Source organism: Solanum verrucosum, unplaced genomic scaffold (genome assembly GCF_900185275.1).
Source record: "Solanum verrucosum unplaced genomic scaffold, falcon-dt-bn FXZP01000180.1, whole genome shotgun sequence".
Lineage (NCBI taxonomy): Eukaryota > Viridiplantae > Streptophyta > Magnoliopsida > Solanales > Solanaceae > Solanum > Solanum verrucosum.
In genome coordinates, this window is record NW_026020402.1 from 1,207,491 (window position 1) to 1,229,826 (window position 22,336).

Below are 22,336 nucleotides of genomic sequence, written 5' to 3' on the forward strand. Positions count from 1 at the left end.
TCTTCACTACAGGGGACTGGTAATCAAAACCTTCTGTTTTACTGTAGCCCTTGGCTACCAACCTAGCCTTTAACCTTTCTATTGTGCCATCAGCATTATATTTAATCTTGTAGACCCACATGCATCCTATAGCTTTCTTCCCATGTGGTAAATCTATCAACTCCCAAGTTTTGTTATCTTCCAAAGCCTGTATTTCACACTTCATAGCTTCTATTCATCTGACATCCTGAGCAGCTTCTGTGTAACTAGTTGGTTCTGTCTTAATAGAGAAATTGGAAACAAAACTTTGGTATGCAGAAGATAGATTAGTGTAATCTATATTAGAGGCAATAGACTAAAGACAGTGTGTAGATCCAGCAACAGTTACATAATCCTTGTGCCATATAGGAGGTTTAAGACCTCTAGTAGATTTCCTTGTGGGAAGGACTTGGGAAGAATCCTTTGAAGTGTCCTCTGAAGAATCCTGAACATGTGTAGTACTAGGAGATGCAACACTGATAATCGGAGGCATATGAGCTGTAGAAACCTCAGTAGAAATTGAAACTAGATCATCATATGCAAAGATGTTTGTAGTGGACAACTGATTCTCAGAAATGGTTCCTTGAAAAGGAAAAACAACCTCCATAAACACTACATCCCTGCTGATAAAGAACTGCTTGTTGGCTAAATCATACAATCTGTAACCCTTCTGAGTAGTGCCATACCCCCACAAAAATAGCTTTTATAGCTCTAGGACTGAACTTATCATGTTTGGGTAGAATGGTGGCAAAACACAAACACCCAATGACTTTCATGTGAGTAAAAGAGGGAGGTCGACCATGAAGTTTTTCAAATGGAGACATACCAGCTAGTACAGAGGAAGGTATTCTATTGACAACATAAAAAGCAGCCTCAACACATAACCCCCAAAATTTGTCAAGAAAACTAGCTTGGAACTTGATTGCTCTAGCAGTCTCAAGGATGTGTCTATGTCTTCTTTCCACAACACCATTTTGTTGTGGTGTGTATGGACAAATTTCATGGATGACACCATGAAGGTTAAAAAATTCATTGCATTGATGGTTAAAAACCGCAGAGCCATTGTCAGATCTCACTCTTTTAATTTGTGTCAAACTGAGTTTCAATGTTAACAAAAAACTGTTTAAGTATGGTAATCACATCAGATTTCAACCTTATTAAAAAATTCCATGTCCATCTTGAAAAATCGTCCACAATTGTCAAAAAATACCTCATCCCATCAAAAGTTTCTATTTTATAAGGACCCCAAACATCCATGTGTAGTAATTAAAAAATACATGTAGGTTTACTAGTGTTGTGTGAAAATGGCAGTCTGGTATGTCTAGCAAGAGGACATACTTTACAACCTAACAAAGTGAACTTATTTCCAAGACTATGAAAGAAAGGAATCTGCCTAAGCACACTCATAGGAACATGGCATAACCTTTTGTGCCAGACATCAACATCAGCTTAAGTAACTACCATACAGCTTTGAGGTGCTCTGCCTTCAGTCCCTATATGTGAACATATGGTGTATAGACCATTCTCCTCCTTACCAATCACATTGACCTTCCCAGATAAGATTTCCTGAAAAACAAGATGCTCATTGTTTCCTCCTCATTTCTTTCACAACACCAACAGCTTGACACTAGTTGTATCTTCATTTTCTTCAAATTGTCATATGTTGGTATTCTTCTCTTCCACACCCTCCACATGAAAAAATTAACCTTGAAAGGGATTTTCCTATTCTAGATAAAAACATAATCTACCCTGACCTCTTGTTTCTTTCTTATTAATTCCCAAGTTGATTTAACCGTGAAGGCTTCTTGTGTATTCCCTATCAACCAAGGCACCTCGGCCTGATCTACACCAAGTGGCCTTGTATTTTCCACAATGTATTCCACCATTTCTGTTGACAATTTTTCTCCTAGCTTTTGTTCATTCCATTCTTCTCCTTCCACGAACTGTCTAACATTTACTTCTTCTTCACTGGCATTGTCACCTTCTGTATAGTATAAAGCCCCCGTCTTTATCCAGTTATCAAACCAAAAGCTAGAGTTCCCTTTTTTCATTCGCCACCAGATTTCATTCTCCACTTCTTCCCTCATAATTATCATTTTTTCCACACATGAGAGACATCCCATCCCATACAATGGTTAGGTGCACCTTCTTACAATACTTGTTCCACGTATAAGAACCCCATAGAGATGAGGTTGATGTTCTGAAAATCCATCATAGCTTTGAAAAAAGGGCTTTGGATACATCTGTTAGTGATCTGAATCCCAACCCCCCTTCTTCTTTCGGGTAGCACATGTTATCCCAAGACACCTAATTTTTATTTTGGATCCAGTGGCATTCCCCCAGAAGAACTTTGCAAATAGTTTGTGTAACTGTTCAATAATACTGACCTGAGGATTCATAGTTGATAGTAAATACATAGGCATTGACTGTAGGATATGTGTAATCAAAACATACTTTCCACCAAAAGATATGAGCTTGTTCTGCCATACTGCCATTCTTCTTGCTACCTTCTTTATCAGTTCTTCAAAGTGTCTTTTATTCTTTCTCCCATAGAAAATGGGGAATCCTAAATATGTGAATGGGAAGCTACCTTGCCTGACTCCAGTTATTCTCTTTATCTGGTTACACACCACCATGGGTGTATTTTCATGTAAGTAACAAACGTTTCTGCCTATGTTAATCAGTTGTCCAGACACATTTTAATATCTTCTAAGTACCCTCATCATCATTCTCATCAATTTAGGTTGGCCTGAATAGAAGAGGATCGTATCGTCTGCATAAGAAAGGTGATTTATGGTTGGGCTCCATTTAGGCATCCCAAATCCATTAAATCCTGTTTCATCAAAAAGAGAATTTAAGCTCCTTGCCAAAACTTCAGCTGCAATTATAAAGAGAGTAGGTGAGAGGGGATCTCCTTGTTTTAAGCCTCTTGATGATTGAAAAAATCCATACGATTGTTCATTCATCAAAATAGAATACCAATTATTGCTAATTAATCGTACTACCATGTCAATGATCCTTTCTGAAAATCCAAACCTCCTCATTACCTTTACCAGATATTTTCAGGAGACTCTATCATATGTCTTCGCCATGTCTAATTTTACCACCACATTTTACAAATTACTTCTCTTATTAATATCCCGTACAATTTCTTGGGCAAGGAGCACGTTCTCAACTATGCTCATCCCTTTCACAAAGCTTGAATGATTAATACAGATTAACTTAGGTAACAATACAGAGATTCTCTCATGAATAATTCTTGAGATAATTTTATTAGCAAAGGTACTCAAGCTTATGCCTTGAATCCCCAAAATTTTCTACCACCTCTCTTTTTGGTATTAAAACCAGATTTGTATGCGTTATAAATCTTGGAAGCTCATGTCCACTGTAGAAAGCCCTCACCATATTCCAAACATCATTTCCAACTAGCACTATCCCCATTAAGCTCAAAGACCACCTATTTTACCTCATCTTTAGACGGGACCCTTTTCATTTCCAAATTATGTTCCCCAGTGATAATTTTGGGGATACACTGTAGCATAGAATAGTTTGTAACCTCCTGCGTTTCCCTGAACTATTCTCTGAATACATTCACTGCCTCATCACCTATATTTTGAGGGGTTGAAATAATGTCACCCTACATTGTTTTGATTTCTTTGATATTCGGCTTTCTTCTTCTCCCTTTCACATATTCATGGAAGAACTTGGTATTTCTATCTCATCCTTGAACCAACGCATTCCAGCCTTCTGCTTCTAGAAATCTTCTTCAATTTTCAATAGTTTCTTTAGATCTGCATTTGCCCTACTAAGCTCTTCTCTATTTGTGTCTGTTGGGGCCATCTTGAATTGTATCTCTTTCTCCTTAATGGCATCCTCCAGTGTTGCAATTCTTTGAAATATATTCCCAAAAGCCTCATTGCTCCAAAGCGACAACACTGCCTTTAGTCTTTTCAATTTTACATGCATGATGGTAAAATGAGAACCACTGACATGTACCTTCCAACTCTCTTTTACAATCTTTTTGAAGTCTGAATGTTTGGTCTAGAATTGTAGGAACTTGAAAGGTTTAATTATTTGCACCTGATTTGAGTTACACAACACGTGTAATGGTGCATGGTCGGATCCCCTTCTTATAAGATGATGTACTTCACTTTCAGGCAATATATTCATAAACTAGATGTTATCAAAGACTCTATCTAATCTCTTGAAAATGCAATCCACCTCAATTCTCCCATTCCACCATGTATATGTACTTCCCGTGAACCGCAACTCCGTCAATGCACAAGATTTAATGCATTGGATGAAATCATGTGTTTCTGATTGTGTTATTGGCAAGCCTCCCAACTTCTTTGTCTCATCAACTATAGTATTAAAATCTCCTTCTACTAGCCATGGATAATTCTGACCAGCCATAGCTTCAAGGTTCTCCCAAAGTTCCAAACTTTCAAGAACGCTGCACCTAGCATAGACGACTGTCACAACGAATCTATCTTGTGTTCCTCTTAATTTGAAATTCATAGTGAGTTGTTGTATAGTATCTGTGTTACCTTTTTCCTCCCAGTTTTCATCCCAAAAAGTCCATATATTTGACGAACAGTTAGCCCTAGCATGTTGCAAACCCAATTTTCTTTTATAATTTTATATCTCTGAGGGGTTTTGAAAAGGCTCTAGGATTGCTATATATGAGTAGTGATGTCTTATGTTTAGATCAATTACTCTCTCAAAAGCATTTTGAGATTTAACCGACCTAATATTTCAAAACAATACTTTGTCTATCAAAATTAGCGGATTAAGACTAATTATGATACTATAGTCAATTCAAGAACTTAGATCAAAAGTGATCTAGACCCCTATTACGAAGAAATTAGAGACAACATTTAGTATAAGACTAATCACTTTCTTTAATTTACGAATAGAAACCAAAGATATCAAATTAAGAATTAATCTTACCTCTTAAAGAATTGTTCTTATAAGGTTGCAAGATAAATCCATAGTCACCACACATAAAGGTGTAAAGAAGAAAAACCTTTCAAATAATATTAATCATGTATTTCTTAGTCACCTAAAGCTCACCAAAATCATTCAACCATTGCCGCTTATAAGGAGTAGTGTATTTAATACAGGTAAGTTTCAACTTCTCCACAACGTATGAACTTACCACATTAGTATCACTTTCACTATCAATAATCATAGAGCAAATATTACCATTTATTTCACACCTTGTATGAAAAATAATTTCTCTCCTTAAATTAGCTACGGTTTTTAAGGTTGAAACTTACATGCATTAAACACACTACTCCTTATAAACGACAATGGTTGAATAATTTTGGTGAGCTTAAGGTGACTAAGCAATGATATTTTATGATTAAGATTCTAAGGAATATGTGTTTTTGTTAGTATAAAAAGTTACTATTAAGTAGGATAGAAGAAGGAAAAGAGAAAAGGAAGAAAAAATTAATAAAATATAAAATAAATACTACAATAAAGGATAGGGGCAAAATTAAAAATATGAATATTATTTAGGTAATGATGATGAATAAAATCGACACCTCTCTTTGGCCAAAAATATTGTTATTATTATAATAATAATAAAAAGTTAATTACAATTTTTGCATTCATTTTTATTCTTTATCGTAAAAATCTAAATGTCTATAAATAAAGACATTGTAAGACTTTTAGAAATGATCACATTAGAGTTCAAAAAATTGTGCATTAATTTCACCATTTTTTTTCTTCTTTTTCTTAATAATTAAGATCATAAGAATAATGTTGCATTATTTATTTATTTACATTCTCTTCATAATTTTTTTGTTTTATATTTTTTACGATTTTTTTATTATCCTAAAGTTTATAATTTTTCTTTGTCCAAAGTAACAACTTATAACTTTGTTGGAAGTCATATAATTACTGATCAAACATTTCTCTTTATGAAATCACTTATACGTCTAGATATATGTATATGCACATATTATAAATATTTCTTCTATCTATATTATATTTTCATAAAATTATTGACATCTTCATCTTTTTAACCGCGCGAAGAAAAAAAATTATGCTACAAATTGCTGATAAAAAAAAGATGAAACATAAAAGTTGATATGAAAAACTTGAGCTAATTGATAATTCAATCATCATAGTTTCATACTAATTAAAGTTAATGATTTATAGCAATCTTATTAGTTCAATCACAATCTACTCCATCATAAATTACTTCTCACGTCCCATATTAGTTGATCACTATACTAAAAATAGTTGTCACATATTAGTTGATCACCTTAATAAATCAAAAAAGCATTAATTGATTTTTTTTCTTCAAATTACCTTGCAATTAATTCTTTTTTTAAGTGTTTTGTAAAGTTTCAAAAAAGTTCTTAAGGGGTGAATTGGTAAAACTACCCACTTAATTATGATTTCTAAATATATGCGCATAAAAAGAAAAGTCATCAACTAATATGGGACGGAAGGAGTACATGATTTTCTATTTGTATAAATGACTATATAATAAAAATAAATAAATAAATAAAGATATATGATTTTTTAATATTTGCACGTAAAGAGAAAAATGATCAACTAATATGGGACAGACGAAGTACATGATTTTCTTTTTTTATAAATGATTATAATAAAAATAAATAAATAAAGATATATGATTTCTTGTTTATGAATTCTTAATATATGCGTGTAAAAATAAAAGTGAACAACTAATATGTGACGGAGGGAGTACATGATTTTCTTTTTGTATAAATGACTATATAATAAAAATAAATAAATAGAGATATATTTGTGGTAAATCATGATGAGAGAGAATACATGAATTATATTGAACCCGGCTTCTCTTCATTATATTTTTTCTCCATTTCATCAAGAGTATACATTTAGATGAAAGACATGTTCTATTTAATATTTATAGGTCAAGATTATATTACATTCCTAACCATAATTAAGTAAATAAAATTAGAAAAATACTCTTCAAAATTGGTAAAATTCCACAATTTTTGAAGATTCATTAATACCATTGATTTAATCTTAATTTTATATTATTCAAAATATCAAAATTGTTGAACATGAATTTAATATGTTTAATTAGCCTGATAAATAGTAATCTTTTGAAAAATATGTCTTATGATTCACATACATGTGTAAAATAAAAGGTAAAAGAATTTCTATTTTTTTAAAAGAAAAATTGATTTTTTTTTCATTGACACAGCAGCCTCCGCATATTTAAATATCAATAATATAAGATTTATTTATTTTATCTCCAAAAAGAGTAGTCTTCTATATTCAAATATTTAAAATATAAAAATACAAGATGATATTAAAGTGTATCTAAATTTGTAGGAAATATTTTCTTACCGAATTTGAAAAGTACTTTTCAAAACTTATTTACTTAATTAATTATGATTATGATTATGATTGAAAGAGACTGTTTTTGTCTTAATTAGATGTCTAGTCGAATCTTAAGTATGAAAAAACTCTTTAGTAGGAAGTGTTCGCTCCAAATGGAGCCTTACACATTGTGAATCCATATATAATCAGGCTACAATGTGGATACCAAATACAATATATAAAAACCAAAAAATATATAAATTATAAGAACATTATGTAACTTTGCATGATAACCAAAGTTCAGACGTTGTTTTCACCTTCACAATATTCCATAAAAATTGATATAATTTCCATGGGAAGATCTTTTCAAATCATTTTGAACTTCCTGCCAAATTAGACAATATAAAGTTAGACATCTTTTCTATTAACTATTGGAATAGTATTAGCAAATCAACAAACCCAAAGAAATTTATAAAGAGAAAGAAAAGATCAGTGGAAATTAAATAATGAAGTATGATTTTATAGGACCTTAATATTTTGGCTGTTGAAAAGCATTAATTCTGAATTTAGAATTGTAAATGATTTCTCCAATTATTATAGACTTAATTTGAGGAAACGGTTAAGGGCTACTAATTACAATTAAGAATTGGAATTTTAAACGGTATGTTTTCTCTTTCTTAAACTTTAATTAATTTAAACCCATTAATTATTATAGCCTTAAATTGAGGAAATTAAACGGTAACAAATTAGAATCAATTTAGGTTTGAAAATAGGGGAAAAAATCCTCCAAAAATATGAGAAAATAGATAAATAGGTTTCCTGATCATTGGGGCATGCCACATCAGCGGACTGAAGATCCAACTTTATATATATATAAATGTGTTTTTTTCACACTCTCAATAATTAAGGTGAAATTAATACAAAACAATATTTTAAGTGTATTTTGACCACTTACATCAATATACATATGTATATTTAATGTATATCAATAATATGTTTTACCGTTTGTATATATTTTATCAAAAAATATTACTATTCGTATTTTTCTTTAAAAAAACTCCTTCATTAGAGCCGGTAATTAAGGCTCCAATGTTGCATTCCTAGATAAAAGTGAATTTTCCTTAAATTTATAATCTTTCGTTTCAATTTGTTTGTTCTATTTTGTCTTGGCATAAAATTTAAGAAAGTATTTTTAACACGTCAACAGAAAAGTTTAAATAAAAAAATTGTCAAAAAAAAAGAGAAAAGAGATATTCTTTTGAAAACGAACTAAAAAAATAATAAAGTAGAATAACCAATTTGAAATAGAGAAATAATAAATTTTCCCAAAGACATATGCAACACCAGAGCCCAAAAGTAAGCCCAAAGTACCATAACACAGGCCCAACACATCGGCCTCCGAAAGCTGAAAAACCAACTTTAAACCCTAGCTTCTCGAGCCCACCATTTTTATGTATAAGAACCCAAAAACCCTAATATTCGTCTTCTTCATCGGCTGCCATTTGCAGAGAAGCAGAGGAGAGAGCAACAGAGAAATCAGCAAAAAATGAAGTACAATCCTAGAGTATCCTCCTCCCGCCGGAAGAGCAGGAAGGCTCATTTCACGGCGCCGTCAAGTGCGCGCCGGATTTTAATGAGCGCACCCTTATCGTCCGAGTTACGTGTAAAGTACAACGTAAGATCTATGCCGGTGAGGAAAGACGACGAAGTTCAGGTTGTTCGTGGAACTTACAAGGGCCGTGACGGGAAGGTCGTCCAAGTGTACCGTAAGAAATGGGTGATCCACATTGAACGTATAACCAGGGAGAAGGTTAATGGATCAACTGTGAACGTTGGTATTCATCCTTCGAAGGTTGTTGTTACAAAGCTCAGGCTTGACAAAGACAGGAGATCACTACTCGACCGCAAGGCTAAGGGACGCGCTGCTGCTGATAAGGACAAGGGCACTAAGTTCACTTCTGAGGAGATCATGCAGACAATCGATTGATTTTTCACTCATTTTGTCTGGTATTGCTATTTTAGCTAAAGAGAATTTATAGCAGTCCGTTTCAGTTAATTAGTGTTTTGTGGAGACATTGAATTTTGTTGAAGTTTCTGTTTTTGCTTAAATCAATGATGATGATACTTCAGAATCCCATAATTTAGTTAAATTATTATCTTAGCTACTATATTTGACTGTTGTGTACCTGTAGCTCTGCTTTGACACTCATGAATGATGCTGTTAAGCCAAGTGACTCGCTTTGGTGCTTAGTATGTGTTTTACACAAGAAGCATTAGCTTTAGAGGTTGTCTAGTAAAGAAATGAGATTCTAGAGTATCCACATAGGGTAAACTTGGATCATTTGATATCCTTCAGAAGTTGCTTCTTTCTGAACCATGGACAATAGGATATACTATATGATTACCGTCCATGTGAGCTTTGAAAACCATCAATATTGCTAAGCTTTTGGTGAACAATAACTACATACCCGGTATAATTCCACAAAGTGGGGTTTGGGGAGCAGTGGCAGACTAGAGGTAGTCAAGGGCTCACCCAAACCCTTTGGCAATAAACTACATTGTATTTATAAGGTATTTTAAAGAAATTTTATGTCTTTATAATTGAATTTGAACCTCCTAAATGTAGGATTAGATGTTGGCTTAGTGGTTGTGGGGTTCAAAGCTCACCTTGAGGTTCCAAGATCAAATCTTAGGCACTATTTTTTTTCTGACCCCCTTAATGGAAATCCTAGATCTGCCATTGTTGGTGAAGTTAGAGTATCTCTACAATGTAGAGAAGCTTTAGTGAAGTTATGTTCTAATTGGCAGCAAACATCATGAACACCTCTATTGTACACTTAACATTGCATAGAATTGCTGGTTGAAAGTGTGCTGTATATTTTTGTGAGGCTTCTCATTTTCTGTTTAATCAACGTAGTGCTCTATTTTTCATTTGAGCCCTCAACCATTGTTGTGTTTGAATTGTAGGCATATTACTGATGAATGATTTTTCGGAGTGGTAGGAGTGAATGACCACAAGAATGAAGTGTCATTTAAAGTGACTAGTACTGGATTCTCATGCCTTTATATTTTACATCATATAGCTGCGACAACAATTTCTGTTCTTTCATTCCTCTATGAAATAACATTAGTCATCCTTTTTTTTGGGTCATTTTTTAGTAGAGCTAGGGTGTCGGAGTAGCTGCTATAGTTTTCCAGTTCAAGTTAGTTTATGTTAAGTTAATCATTCCATATGCTACTTGGAAATAGTTTCCTGTTAGTATGTCATACTTCTAAAATTTCTGGTTTATTATCCTGAAGCTCTATTCATTATCTTGTTACTTTCCAGTTTTATGCATTTTGTAGAAGTCTCCTAGCTTCGAGGTAGTGTGTTTTACTGCTAACTGGGCTTTTTACTAGTCAGATTTGTATGACTTTCTTGAGATTCTAAAGGGTTGGTGATGTCAATGTGTTGTACCTTGCGGATACACGTGCAAGTAGTACTTCTTACCCAGAATTCAGATTAGATTATTTAGATGCTGCTTTTTGAGTGCTCTACCACAATGTGTTTTTCAATTTTCATTTTTTATGCTTAGTGTTTGTTTAGCCCTCTGGTCATGAAAAGTCTCAGTGGTCAGTTCATTTAACTATGTAACAACTTGAAAAGTTTAAAGAACTCATCTTCAAATGTATTGTTGAAGGCGATTTTGATATTTTATGCTCCTGCCCACTTGTATTCATTTTCTAGCTATGTTGGCCTTTTTTGATCAATAGGCAAGAGTTTATTGTCCCTCTCGTCAACTTCATCTCAGCTATCTGTCTTTATTCTTTGACAGCTATTCTGTGCATATATTCTTGTGTTTAAGCTGTTGAATGAATGTTTTGTTGAACCCTTGGGGATTGGCTCAAATGGTTTGGCTTGGGACTTCCATAATGGAGGGTCTTGTTCAAACCCCCTTGCCTGACCCTATTGTCGAGCTTGTTACACGGGGTTGGGTTGCCTAGTGCAGTTTACCTTTTGTAGTTTGAGAGCTATTGCACTGCATTGGGGTTTATCCATGTGCACTAAAGGGATCGTTTGGTAGAGTGTATTGGAGAAAATAATGCTTGCATTAGGTTGATGTATTATTAGTACCTTGTTTGGTTTACTTTTCTAATCTATGCATATCTAATAATAATAATGTTTATGTTAGTAATACACTCTATTGTGTATTGAAGAGTATTACTAATATAATCTATTTCTACGCATTAGTAATGCAATGGTTTCTAATGCATGCATTAACATTATTGCTAACATTATTAAAGACACAATTGCCCTCAAAAACTTATTTTACATCATTTCCATTATATTTGTGGAGGGTATTTTTGTAAATAAATAGTACTATTTTTTCTAAAAAAATTATGTGATGCATAATATATTTTTTACACCAAACCAAACATTGCATAAAAAAATCTCATCATAACTAATGCAAGCATTACTAAAACACTATATTTTGCATTATTCTTAAACACTATCAAATGACCCCTTAAAGGATAGTTGCTGTGGGGTCTCATGTCATAAAAAAATTCCCTTTTCCTGCGAGTCTCCATGTCTTCCACCTCCTCTGGTTCTTGCGCTGCAGAAGATCAGAGGAGTTAAGTATACAGCATTACCTGCTAGGGGAAAAGCTATGGATATCTACTCTATACAATTAAAGCAAGATATGGTTGGGCCCTTTGCTCATTTACCTACTAGAAACCGTCATCCTACCTTCATGAGATAGGGTGAGGTCTGGGTGCACTCTCTACCACTTGTGTGATTTATCTACTATATAGTTGTTGACGTGATAACTCAGTAAAAGCTCTTTCCCCCCTTCTCTGATGTGTACATACTTTTGGGATCTAACTAATTCTAATTTGTCCCTTAATTCTCACTTTGGTGTAAAATTATCTAAGAATAATTTGGATTTGTGCTTTAGTATGTAACTTTGGGATAAAATTGTCTCATCCAAGGCTCGAAGGTTAGTATTATGAATTTTATCACATGGATTGAGAGATGCACTAGTGCTACGTATAAAGGTTCATAATTGTACGGGAAAAAGAGTCATTTAAAGATAAAATATGAAGTTATTTGTGTATGACTGAGTTTTTTATTTCGATATAGGTAGTGTTCGTATCTAAAGCTCTTCTGTCAAAAGTTCTTTAAGAATATTTGTGTTAAAATTCCAGATGATCTAAATATTTAGAGGAAATAGCCAAATCACCCCTCAACCTATAACTAGATTATCAACTTCACACCTATACTTCACGAGGGTCCTAGTACCTCCTAGATATTTTCAAAATGAAATATATATCCCCTTAAAATTGAACTCCTAGATTCGCACCAAGTAGTGATATCCACACGCCCTGCCATGTAATATTACCTTTTTTTATATAAAAAAAATATTTCTTTTTCTCTATTATGCTTTTTCCTTTTCTGTTTTTCTTTTTTCAGTTTCCATTCCTCTTTTTCTTTGTCTTCAACAATGCTTTTCAGCTTAAAAAAAATGTCTTTTTAGATAGGATACATGCCATGACTACTACATATTCTTAGACTCTTAGAGGAGATATGGTACCAACAAAATTTCGATGTTCTTTATTGAAGCTTTAGGAGAATGAGAAACTACATCGTTGGAATCACTTCTGTTTCCACTGCTAGTATTGAAATTAAAACAATGCTTTGAGAAATTACTAGTAAGCAACACTAGTTAGCCTAAATAAGGTTACTAGTGTTGGCAAGCGGAGAGACTAGTGTTGATTTTGATTTAACAATGTTAACCTAAGAAGTTTGATGGATTATTGCAACCATTTCAATAAATGGGTTTTCTCCATTAATTAGTTTGTTACCCAATGATTTTGTAAATATATTCTTCTAAGTTAATGGGTTTGTTACCCAATGAATTCTTCTCCATTTTTACTCTACAGTTCATTCCTTTTGACTTTCGATTTTAATTTTGAGTTACCGCAAAATTTTCAAATCGATGAGAAGTGAAGCTACACTGACAAATATGTGATTTGAAGATGAGAGTTGACTTAGTGATAAAGGATGATGTTGGCCTGGTGGTGGATATGAGTTGATGTTGGCCTGGTGGTGGATATGAGCTGATGTTTCCCCGTTAAAGAGTAAAATAAAGAAGAGGAAGAAGGTAAAAATGAAAAAATAAATAAGAATAAAAGAAAGTATAAAAATTCAAAAAAAAATAATCAGAAAAGTAATATGAAATAAAAGAAATACTTATAAATTAAAGTTTTAATTATTTTTATTGCCTCTCACTCTCTCAAAGAGAGTGAACTACACCTTCTTTGCCACATCAGCATTTAGGGAGCAAATATTTATATTTTAAAATAGTCCAGGGAGGTAATAAGTTTCTCGTAAAATATAGGTGTGTAGTTGGTAATCTGATAATAGATTAATGGGGGCATTTGACTATTTTCTCAAATATTTACAAGAGAAAACTAAGTATTCTATTCTCGTATTACAAATGGTCTAATTTTTTTAATTATAGAATTTCAAATTAGATTAATTTGAAGTTAAAATTTTGTTTGGACATACAATTTACATATTCTTTAATTTTTGTCCGCTTATTTAATGAAAGTTTGTGAATCAGAGACCTATTTGTACGGTATAAGTTTAGAGAATTCATACCTAAATTTTGTAGGAGTTAAGTTATGCAACATATCTTGTGTAGTATTTTTGTTATCTAATTTACAACATACGTTTAGAGAATTTTGCCTCTTACAACAAAAATTATGTAGGAATTAAGTGGGTTTTGAAGTTGAATTTTTGCTTCTTAGTTCTTACAACATAAGGAAATAAGTTATGTCTTTTATGACATAATTTGTTGTTTATAAAACTAAACTTTTTGCCTCTTACAACACAAATTTTGTAGGAATTAAGTTAGGCAGTATGCACAACTTTGTGATATATTATGATAAGAAAATATAAATTTATGTTAAGCAAAAATTGTGTCATTTTGATGATGGAGGTATTTTTGGCGATTCATTTTTTATTTAAAGTGTTAAAGGACAAAAATTAAAGACTATTTCAACATAAGGGTATTTGTGTGAATGACCTTAACATGAAATCCCCACAATTTTTGAAAACTATTAAACCTTTCTCAACTTTTATAAAAATTTACCAACTGTGCAAATTATAGTTCATTACAAGATATTGAATTATTCTAAAGTGTTGTATTAATGAATTACACATCTTCGTATTTTTTTAAGAAATAATTTTTTGTGATCATAAACTTCCAAATACATACTATAATTTAATAAAAAATTACTAGTTCAAACAACAGCATACCCTACTTCTACAAAATACACAACAATAATATACCTCCCACCGATAAAATTTAAAAAGAATAGGATGTACTGGACCCTATCCTACCTTCGTAAGGGGTGGATGGGAATAAAAAGACAATTTGTGATAATTAATATACCTACCATGATATTTTTATAACTCTTACGAGAGTATGTCACTAAGGTTTAAATTAGAAACTTAAAATAAAAAAAGTGCTCAACAGATGTTAAATTTGAAAGTGTCAAATCTCTTGTCAATTGGCCTATAAACTTTTGGCATGGAGCAGTTAGACACGTTGTGTTTCGAATCAGATAGCGCGAATAATGGTGCTCAGACTTGCATTATTAACTTTAAAGAAATGGAATCCACGACGAAATTACAAAAAAAGTTAGGTGATGGACCACACAACGGATTAAAATAGAAAAAAAGACCAGAAAAGTAGTAGTCCTATTTAGTGAAAGAAGAAAAAGAAGGTTCTCTACTTCCGCGTAAATGCCGTGTCTGACAAAACGCGTAACATATTGATTGATTACCCTCCTCTTCCATTAAACATCATCATCTCACTAAAAGCAACATGGAACAATAATTACTTATCTCAAAAGGATGAACATATGGAATAAATAAAGGCATAATATAGTGTTTTTAAATTTGATCTCAACTTATTTATGTATATTAATTTGCTATAGGTATATAGAAACACTTAAATTTATATAAAATTTAATAAATAAATCTATAAGTCATACGTGACGTCTTATATGTAATTTGTCATGTTTGACATATGTGTTTACTTATTCAATATTACACAAATTTAAATGCCCAATCGTGCATATCAAAAGTTGAAGCATATAAATATCAACTAAAATAAAGTTAAATAACACATTTATATATTATGTTATAAATAAATAAATGTTTCTTATTGTTAATGTTTAAAGTTTTAAATCATCATCTAGAAATTTGTGGTCCGTTTGGATATGCGGTACAATTCATATTGAATGTGTAACATTAGTTCAAATTATGATTTTATATTGCATGTCTAAATGGCTACCTAATGTTCAAATATCTCCGTCTCCTATTAACAAATATTTATAACTTTTTAGTTTTACTAAACTTAAAATCATAATTTTAAATTACATAATTAAATGTATATTTTTTAAATCACATGTCCAAATTCCTTCAAATATCTCTGTCAACCTAATAAAATATATTCATAATTTCGTAAGTCTATCAAACAAAAACATGTTAAAAATACGAAATAGTATTATAATAGGAGTTAGAAATATCACATCATTAATTGGTTTTAGAGCATTGACTCCACAATTCCATTGACCCCGTCCGTTTTGATCAACTATGCCATAAAACAAGGAATAAAAATTGAAAATGTAGTGATTAACACAGCTTATTTCTTCATGTCCATTGGCCATCAAACCTTAACACTTTCTCTCCCCCAAAATTCGGATCCTTCTTCTTCCCTCTCTGAATTCTTCATCCATTTTTGTTTGTATCGATAAAGCTTCAATTTCCCCTAAATTTGTAGGTTTGTTCTTGCACCAAACTCCTCCATTTCGTTTCAGTTTCTACACAATGTGTGGGAACCTTCCTACTCCCTTTTAACTCTTTTTTCCTTTTTTTTCACCGCGTAGGACAGACAGGTTTTTGTACTTTGTTTGAACCCTCTTAAAGTTCATATATATATATATATATATATATGTATTTCATTGTTTTGTAAACATAGAAATTAAGAACAAGTATGGAAAGCTATTTGAATGAAAATTTTGGAGATGTGAAGCCGAAGCATTCCTCGGAGGAAGTGCTGAAGCGATGGAGGAGCCTTTGTGGTGTTGTCAAGAACCCTAAACGTCGGTTTCGTTTCACTGCTAATTTATCCAAGCGTTATGAGGCTGCTGCAATGCGACGTACTAATCATGTACATCCCCTTCTCTCTCATCTTCATCTTTCTGTTTTTTCAGTTCGCCTTGACTAACCGGTAAAGTTAGTTCCATGTGACCAAGAGGTCACGGTTCAAGCTGTAGAAATTGCCTTTTGTAGAAATGATATTACTTGACCTTGTACACTCCCTCTAACAAAGTTTTATTTAGAATGTATTGAAACTCTAAATTTATTTTTTATATAGTTATTTAATACTAAGGATGAACTAAAAAAATATAGTAAAATTCTCTTGATTTCGTAAATTGGATAAGTAAATTGAAACAACTATTTTTAGTATGTGTGCTAAGTAATATGAAGCGGAGGGACTAGTTTTTCTTTGTGTCTGCTGAAATTTGAACCCTGATCTCTCATGAGTTCCACCATGACTTGAGGATAAACTAGCCTAATGTGTGAGCATAATTGGTTGAATATTCGAAGAAGAAAAGGGGCTGTGAAAGAATGATAATAAAAATAGTCAAATTACTACATGAATTTCTCATATTGATAAGTACTCCCTCCGTCCCTTTTTAGTTGTCCACTTTAGAAATGGCACACAGATTAAGGCAACAATGATTAGCACAGTGAAGTTACAATTTTACCCTTATGACAACTTTTCACTTCAAAATTACAACCACTTATTTGAATTCAAGTGAAATAAATTGGAGGGAAACAACATACACTTTTACAATTTTCAAGAAGTGTAAATAAGGGTATAATAGGAAAAAATTTGTTGTCCTTTCTTGATTTGTCAAAATGGACAACTAAATAGGGACAACTAAAAAAGGAAATATGGACAAGTAAATAGGGACGGAGGGAGTATAATTCATGTAACCTATCTCAAGTAGTACTAGTTTTTTTCGCTTGAGTCCTAAATTAGTGACTGATGTGTTTGAAGATATACGTAAAAATAATGAATATACAGAGCTTTCAACATGCTTTTTCGGTCAAGCTCATCAATGAATATACAGAGCTTTCAACATACTTTTTCGGTCAAGCTCATTGCACGGGGTTGTCTAGTGTAGTTTATAATTTGCAGGCTATTACACTTGAGCGGGGTTTAACATATGCACACCCAAAAGGTAGCTATTGCAGGTTCCCTTGTCATAAAAAAATAAATAATCAAAGCTTTCAGTAGACCTGCTGACTTTTTTTTTGAAGTGTCAATATTTATCTTGTAGTCTTAACTTCTGTTCCTGTTCCAATCAGCTTTATTCGTGCTGTTGGACTTGCCTCACCTTTTACATTCAACATATTGTTATCATTCCTCCTATAGCATGGATCTTTTCAGGAGGAAATTCTACTATTAACAATGTATAAAGCTGTTATTGTTTGATGGGATCATATTCTTGCTTGTCACTTCTTCTTGAGCAGTTCCACTTGGTAATGTCATTTTAAGGAAGAATAATTCTCTTGCCTGATTTTATGTGACTGATAGTATTGAATTGGGGATGCATTTGAATTTACAACAACATGGTGAATGGATTGAGTTGGGATGCATTTAGATTTGCTTCACCAATTTCATATGGTAAAACCAGGTTAAAGTGGCTAAGCCTTCTTTTTTATGCGTTACAGGAGAAACTGAGGATAGCAGTTCTGGTTTCAAAGGCTGCATTTCAGTTTATACAAGGTGAATATATAACTTTTTTCTTTCTTTCTGTTTAGTTACCTCTTAAGATGTTCTTAGAGTAATTCTTTGAAATGGCAGGCATGCAACCAAGCGATTACAGTGTCCCAAAGGAAGTTGAAGACGCCGGTTTTCAAATTGACGCTGACGAGCTAGGATCTGTTGTCGAAAGCCATGATCTGAAGAAAGTCAAATTTCATGGAGGAGTGGATGGGATTGCAAGTAAGCTGGCCACGTCAAGTACCGATGGGATTTCTACTAATAATGAAACTGCCCTAATTCGCAGACAGGAACTTTTTGGAGTTAACAAATTCCAAGAAAGTGAAGCTCGGAGCTTTTGGTTGTTTGTCTGGGAAGCTCTTCAAGACATGACTCTCATGATCCTTGGTGCGTGTGCTTTTGTTTCTCTGATTGTTGGCATTGTAATGGAGGGATGGCCTGTAGGGGCCCATGACGGTCTTGGTATTGTAGCTAGTATTTTGCTGGTGGTCTTTGTTACAGCAACAAGTGATTATCGTCAATCCTTGCAGTTCAGAGACCTTGACAAAGAGAAGAAGAAGATATCTATCCAGGTTACTAGGAACGGATACAGACAAAAGATGTCCATATATGATCTAGTTCCTGGCGATATAGTTCATCTTGCAATAGGAGATCAAGTCCCTGCAGATGGACTCTTTCTTTCAGGATTTTCTGTTTTAATTGATGAATCCAGCTTGACTGGAGAAAGTGAGCCAGTAATGGTCAATGCTCAAAATCCTTTTCTTCTTTCTGGAACCAAGGTCCAAGATGGTTCTTGCAAGATGTTGGTTACAACAGTTGGGATGAGGACTCAATGGGGAAAACTGATAGCAACTCTCAGTGAAGGCGGTGATGATGAAACTCCTTTACAGGTTAAACTGAATGGAGTGGCAACAATCATTGGAAAGATAGGCCTTTTCTTTGCTGTTGTGACTTTTGCAGTACTCTTGCAAAAAATGTTTGGCCGAAAACTGCTAGAGGGATCCCACTGGAGCTGGTCTGGGGAAGAAGCTAGGGAAGTCTTGGAATACTTTGCCATTGCAGTTACCATTGTGGTTGTTGCAGTTCCTGAGGGACTTCCCCTGGCTGTGACCTTAAGCCTTGCTTTTGCCATGAAAAAGATGATGAATGATAAAGCACTTGTCCGCCATCTAGCAGCTTGTGAGACAATGGGATCAGCTACAACCATCTGTAGTGACAAAACTGGCACTCTAACAACCAACCGCATGACTGTAGTGAAAACATGCTTCTGTATGAATGTCAAAGATGTGAGCAAACCAGGTGATGCATCTGCACTTTGTTCTGAAATGCCAAATTCTGTGCTCAAAACTTTGCTGCAGTCGATTTTTAACAACACAAGTGGAGAAGTTGTAGCTACCAAGGGCAAGAAGCGCGAGATGTTGGGAACCCCAACTGAGACTGCTATATTAGAGTTTGGTTTAGCACTTGGTGGAGATTTTCAAGCAGAACGACAAGCAGGAAAGCTCGTAAAAATTGAACCATTCAACTCTACTAAGAAGCTGATGGGTGTGGTGCTTGAGCTTCCTGAAGGAGGTTTAAGAGCTCATACCAAAGGTGCTTCAGAAATTATTTTGGCTGCCTGTGACAAAGTAGTCAACTCAAATGGTGACGTTGTTTCCATGGATGAAACATTAAGAAATAATCTTAATGCCACCATTGAGCAGTTTGCTACTGAAGCTCTTCGTACCTTGTGTCTTGCCTATATGGATCTGGAAAATGGATTCTCTCCTGATGGTGCTATTCCACTCTCTGGGTACACTTGCATAGGAATTGTAGGTATAAAGGATCCCGTTCGTCCTGGAGTCAAGGAGTCTGTTGCACTTTGTCGTTCAGCAGGCGTGACTGTTCGGATGGTCACTGGAGATAACATTAATACTGCAAAAGCCATAGCTAGGGAATGTGGTATACTGACCGATGATGGTATTGCTATTGAAGGACCAGTTTTCCGGGAAATGAGTCAAGAGGAAATGCTTAAAGTGATTCCCAAAATTCAGGTACTGTAGCCGTTTTTCGTTTGTTAGAGAATGAAGTCGTTATTGCAGTGAAGTCTTCTGGAAAAGTTCCAACCTAGTTGTGATTTCTCATTAAAAAATACACTCTTTTTACTTCTTCAGGTGATGGCTAGGTCTTCTCCACTAGATAAGCACACATTGGTAAAGCAATTGCGGACAACATTCAATGAAGTTGTTGCAGTCACTGGTGATGGGACCAATGATGCTCCTGCACTTCATGAAGCAGATATTGGACTTGCAATGGGAATCGCTGGAACTGAGGTGAATACAATGATTTCATTCCTTTTAGTTCATTTTAACCACAATCCCTTGTTTGGATTCTTTATGAAGTACCAAATTCTCATTGCATGAGATGGTTACATGCACAATCAGTTTGAGAACTATAAGTATGGTAGGACTGTAAATACGAAGCAGGAGAATTAAGTCACTACGTGCTTTTGCATTTTACTGTCTGGATCATGTTTTTAAATAGGTAATGCTTCTAATGCTCGCAACAACTGCCCCAGAATATTTTGTTTTCCTAATGAGGAAATTAAAGGACTATTACCTGACAAATGAATTTCATGAAAAATAAGATGGAAATATGCATGTGTCTTGGTGGGAAAACAAAAAGGAAAAGAATTATGTCCCACTTAGCTGTTCAGCTTCTAAGACCACTGATTCTATCTTGCAAATTTTTCCAGATAACACAATTAGATTGAGACGTAACATCATTGACCTTCCCCTGACTTTTGGTTTCAGGTTGCCAAAGAGAGTGCTGATGTTATCATACTGGATGACAACTTCTCCACAATTGTTACCGTAGCCAAATGGGGACGCTCAGTCTACATAAATATTCAAAAATTTGTTCAGTTTCAGCTGACTGTTAATATTGTTGCTTTGGTAGTTAACTTCGCTTCAGCTTGTGTGACAGGTCAGGAACCCTTTTCCTCTTGTTCTACCATTCTTTCAACTGTTTTTCAGTTTAGTCATATTTTCTGAATAGCCAATCAAAATGCATTCTTTTTGCTCATTCCTATGTTTTTTTGCGAACTATGCTTCAGGAAGCGCTCCCCTCACTGCTGTTCAACTTCTGTGGGTCAACATGATTATGGATACCTTAGGAGCACTTGCTTTAGCAACAGAGCCCCCTAATGACGAACTAATGAAAAGAGCACCAGTAGGGAGGAAAGGAAACTTTATCAGCAACGTCATGTGGAGAAATATCTTGGGCCAATCTTTATATCAGTTCATAGTTATATGGTTCCTACAAGTATATGGGAAAACAATATTTCATCTTGATGGCCCGGATGCTAACCTTACCCTCAACACAATTATTTTCAACTCATTCGTCTTCTGCCAGGTAAATTATAAACATTTTAAAAAGTTTAGTGAAACCGTTTGGTTTCTAGTACCAAGTATGGTTCGGGGACAAGCCTCAGTGGTTTACCTGACACATTTTTCTGGTTCTAAATGCAGCTTTTCAATGAAGTGAACTCCCGAGAGATGGAAAAAATTGAGGTTTGGGAAGGCATACTGGATAACTATGTATTTGTGACAGTTATCGGTGTAACTCTCTTCTTCCAAATCATAATCATCGAATACCTGGGGACATTTGCCAACACCACTCCCCTCTCATTTGCTCAATGGTTCGTAAGTGTATTTTTCGGGTTCTTGGGCATGCCAATTGCTGTACTCTTGAAAAAGATGCAGATATGAAGTCCATAGTGTTGTCATATCTTTTGTACAATCATTTGAAGGAGCAGCTGTTAATAGTAACTCACTCTTTGTGGTAGCAAAATGACCTCTTTGGCCCAACTAGGAGGAAAAGAAGTAACAAATCTTGGTCCATTGTAGCATCACTAACACAGTTGTAAGATACCAATTTATTTCTTCTATTTCCCTGTTTTTTCTTTGTATTGAAGAAACAAAAGGAGGTAAATCTGTGTCGTAGGATATCATGCTCAACTTGTAAAGCAATTTCTTGTAGTTTACTTCAATTTCAGTGCATAGAAACAGTGCTGCTCCTTCAAACTATGATATTTTTCCGCGTTAAGCTTTGCTTCTGTTTCCTTTTTACTTTTTGTTAAATCTGATTATAGCTGCTTAAAA

The 22,336-nt window shown here is 34.0% G+C and overlaps 3 protein-coding genes across 4 annotated transcripts in view; 2 read left to right on the top strand and 1 right to left on the bottom strand.

Moving 5' to 3' along the window:
• LOC125840252 (malate dehydrogenase, glyoxysomal-like) overlaps positions 1-22,336 on the bottom strand; it is a 320,744-nt gene that overhangs the window by 228,381 nt on the left and 70,027 nt on the right. The gene's annotated exons all lie outside the window — the stretch shown is intronic.
• On the top strand, positions 8,817-9,476 carry LOC125840268 (60S ribosomal protein L26-1). Its single transcript, XM_049519243.1, has one exon. It carries the CDS (start codon positions 8,891-8,893, stop codon positions 9,329-9,331), a length of 441 nt encoding a protein of 146 aa, XP_049375200.1. The 5' UTR covers positions 8,817-8,890; the 3' UTR covers positions 9,332-9,476.
• On the top strand, positions 16,027-22,280 carry LOC125840228 (calcium-transporting ATPase 2, plasma membrane-type-like). The gene is made up of 7 exons (XM_049519190.1): positions 16,027-16,568; positions 18,143-18,197; positions 18,276-20,227; positions 20,348-20,506; positions 20,987-21,158; positions 21,289-21,587; positions 21,704-22,280. The coding sequence occupies exons 1-7, from the start codon at positions 16,392-16,394 to the stop codon at positions 21,941-21,943; spliced, it is 3,054 nt and encodes a 1,017-aa protein (XP_049375147.1). The 5' UTR covers positions 16,027-16,391; the 3' UTR covers positions 21,944-22,280.

Bases quoted from the DNA above. Each gene is read 5' to 3' on its own strand.
- LOC125840228 (XM_049519190.1), top strand. From the start codon at position 16,392: ATGGAAAGCTATTTGAATGAAAATTTTGGAGATGTGAAGCCGAAGCAT. The intron at 20,507-20,986 runs GTGAATACAATG...TTTTGGTTTCAG, and splicing joins TGGGAATCGCTGGAACTGAG to GTTGCCAAAGAGAGTGCTGA. The intron at 21,159-21,288 runs GTCAGGAACCCT...ACTATGCTTCAG, and splicing joins CGCTTCAGCTTGTGTGACAG to GAAGCGCTCCCCTCACTGCT.
- LOC125840268 (XM_049519243.1), top strand. From the start codon at position 8,891: ATGAAGTACAATCCTAGAGTATCCTCCTCCCGCCGGAAGAGCAGGAAG.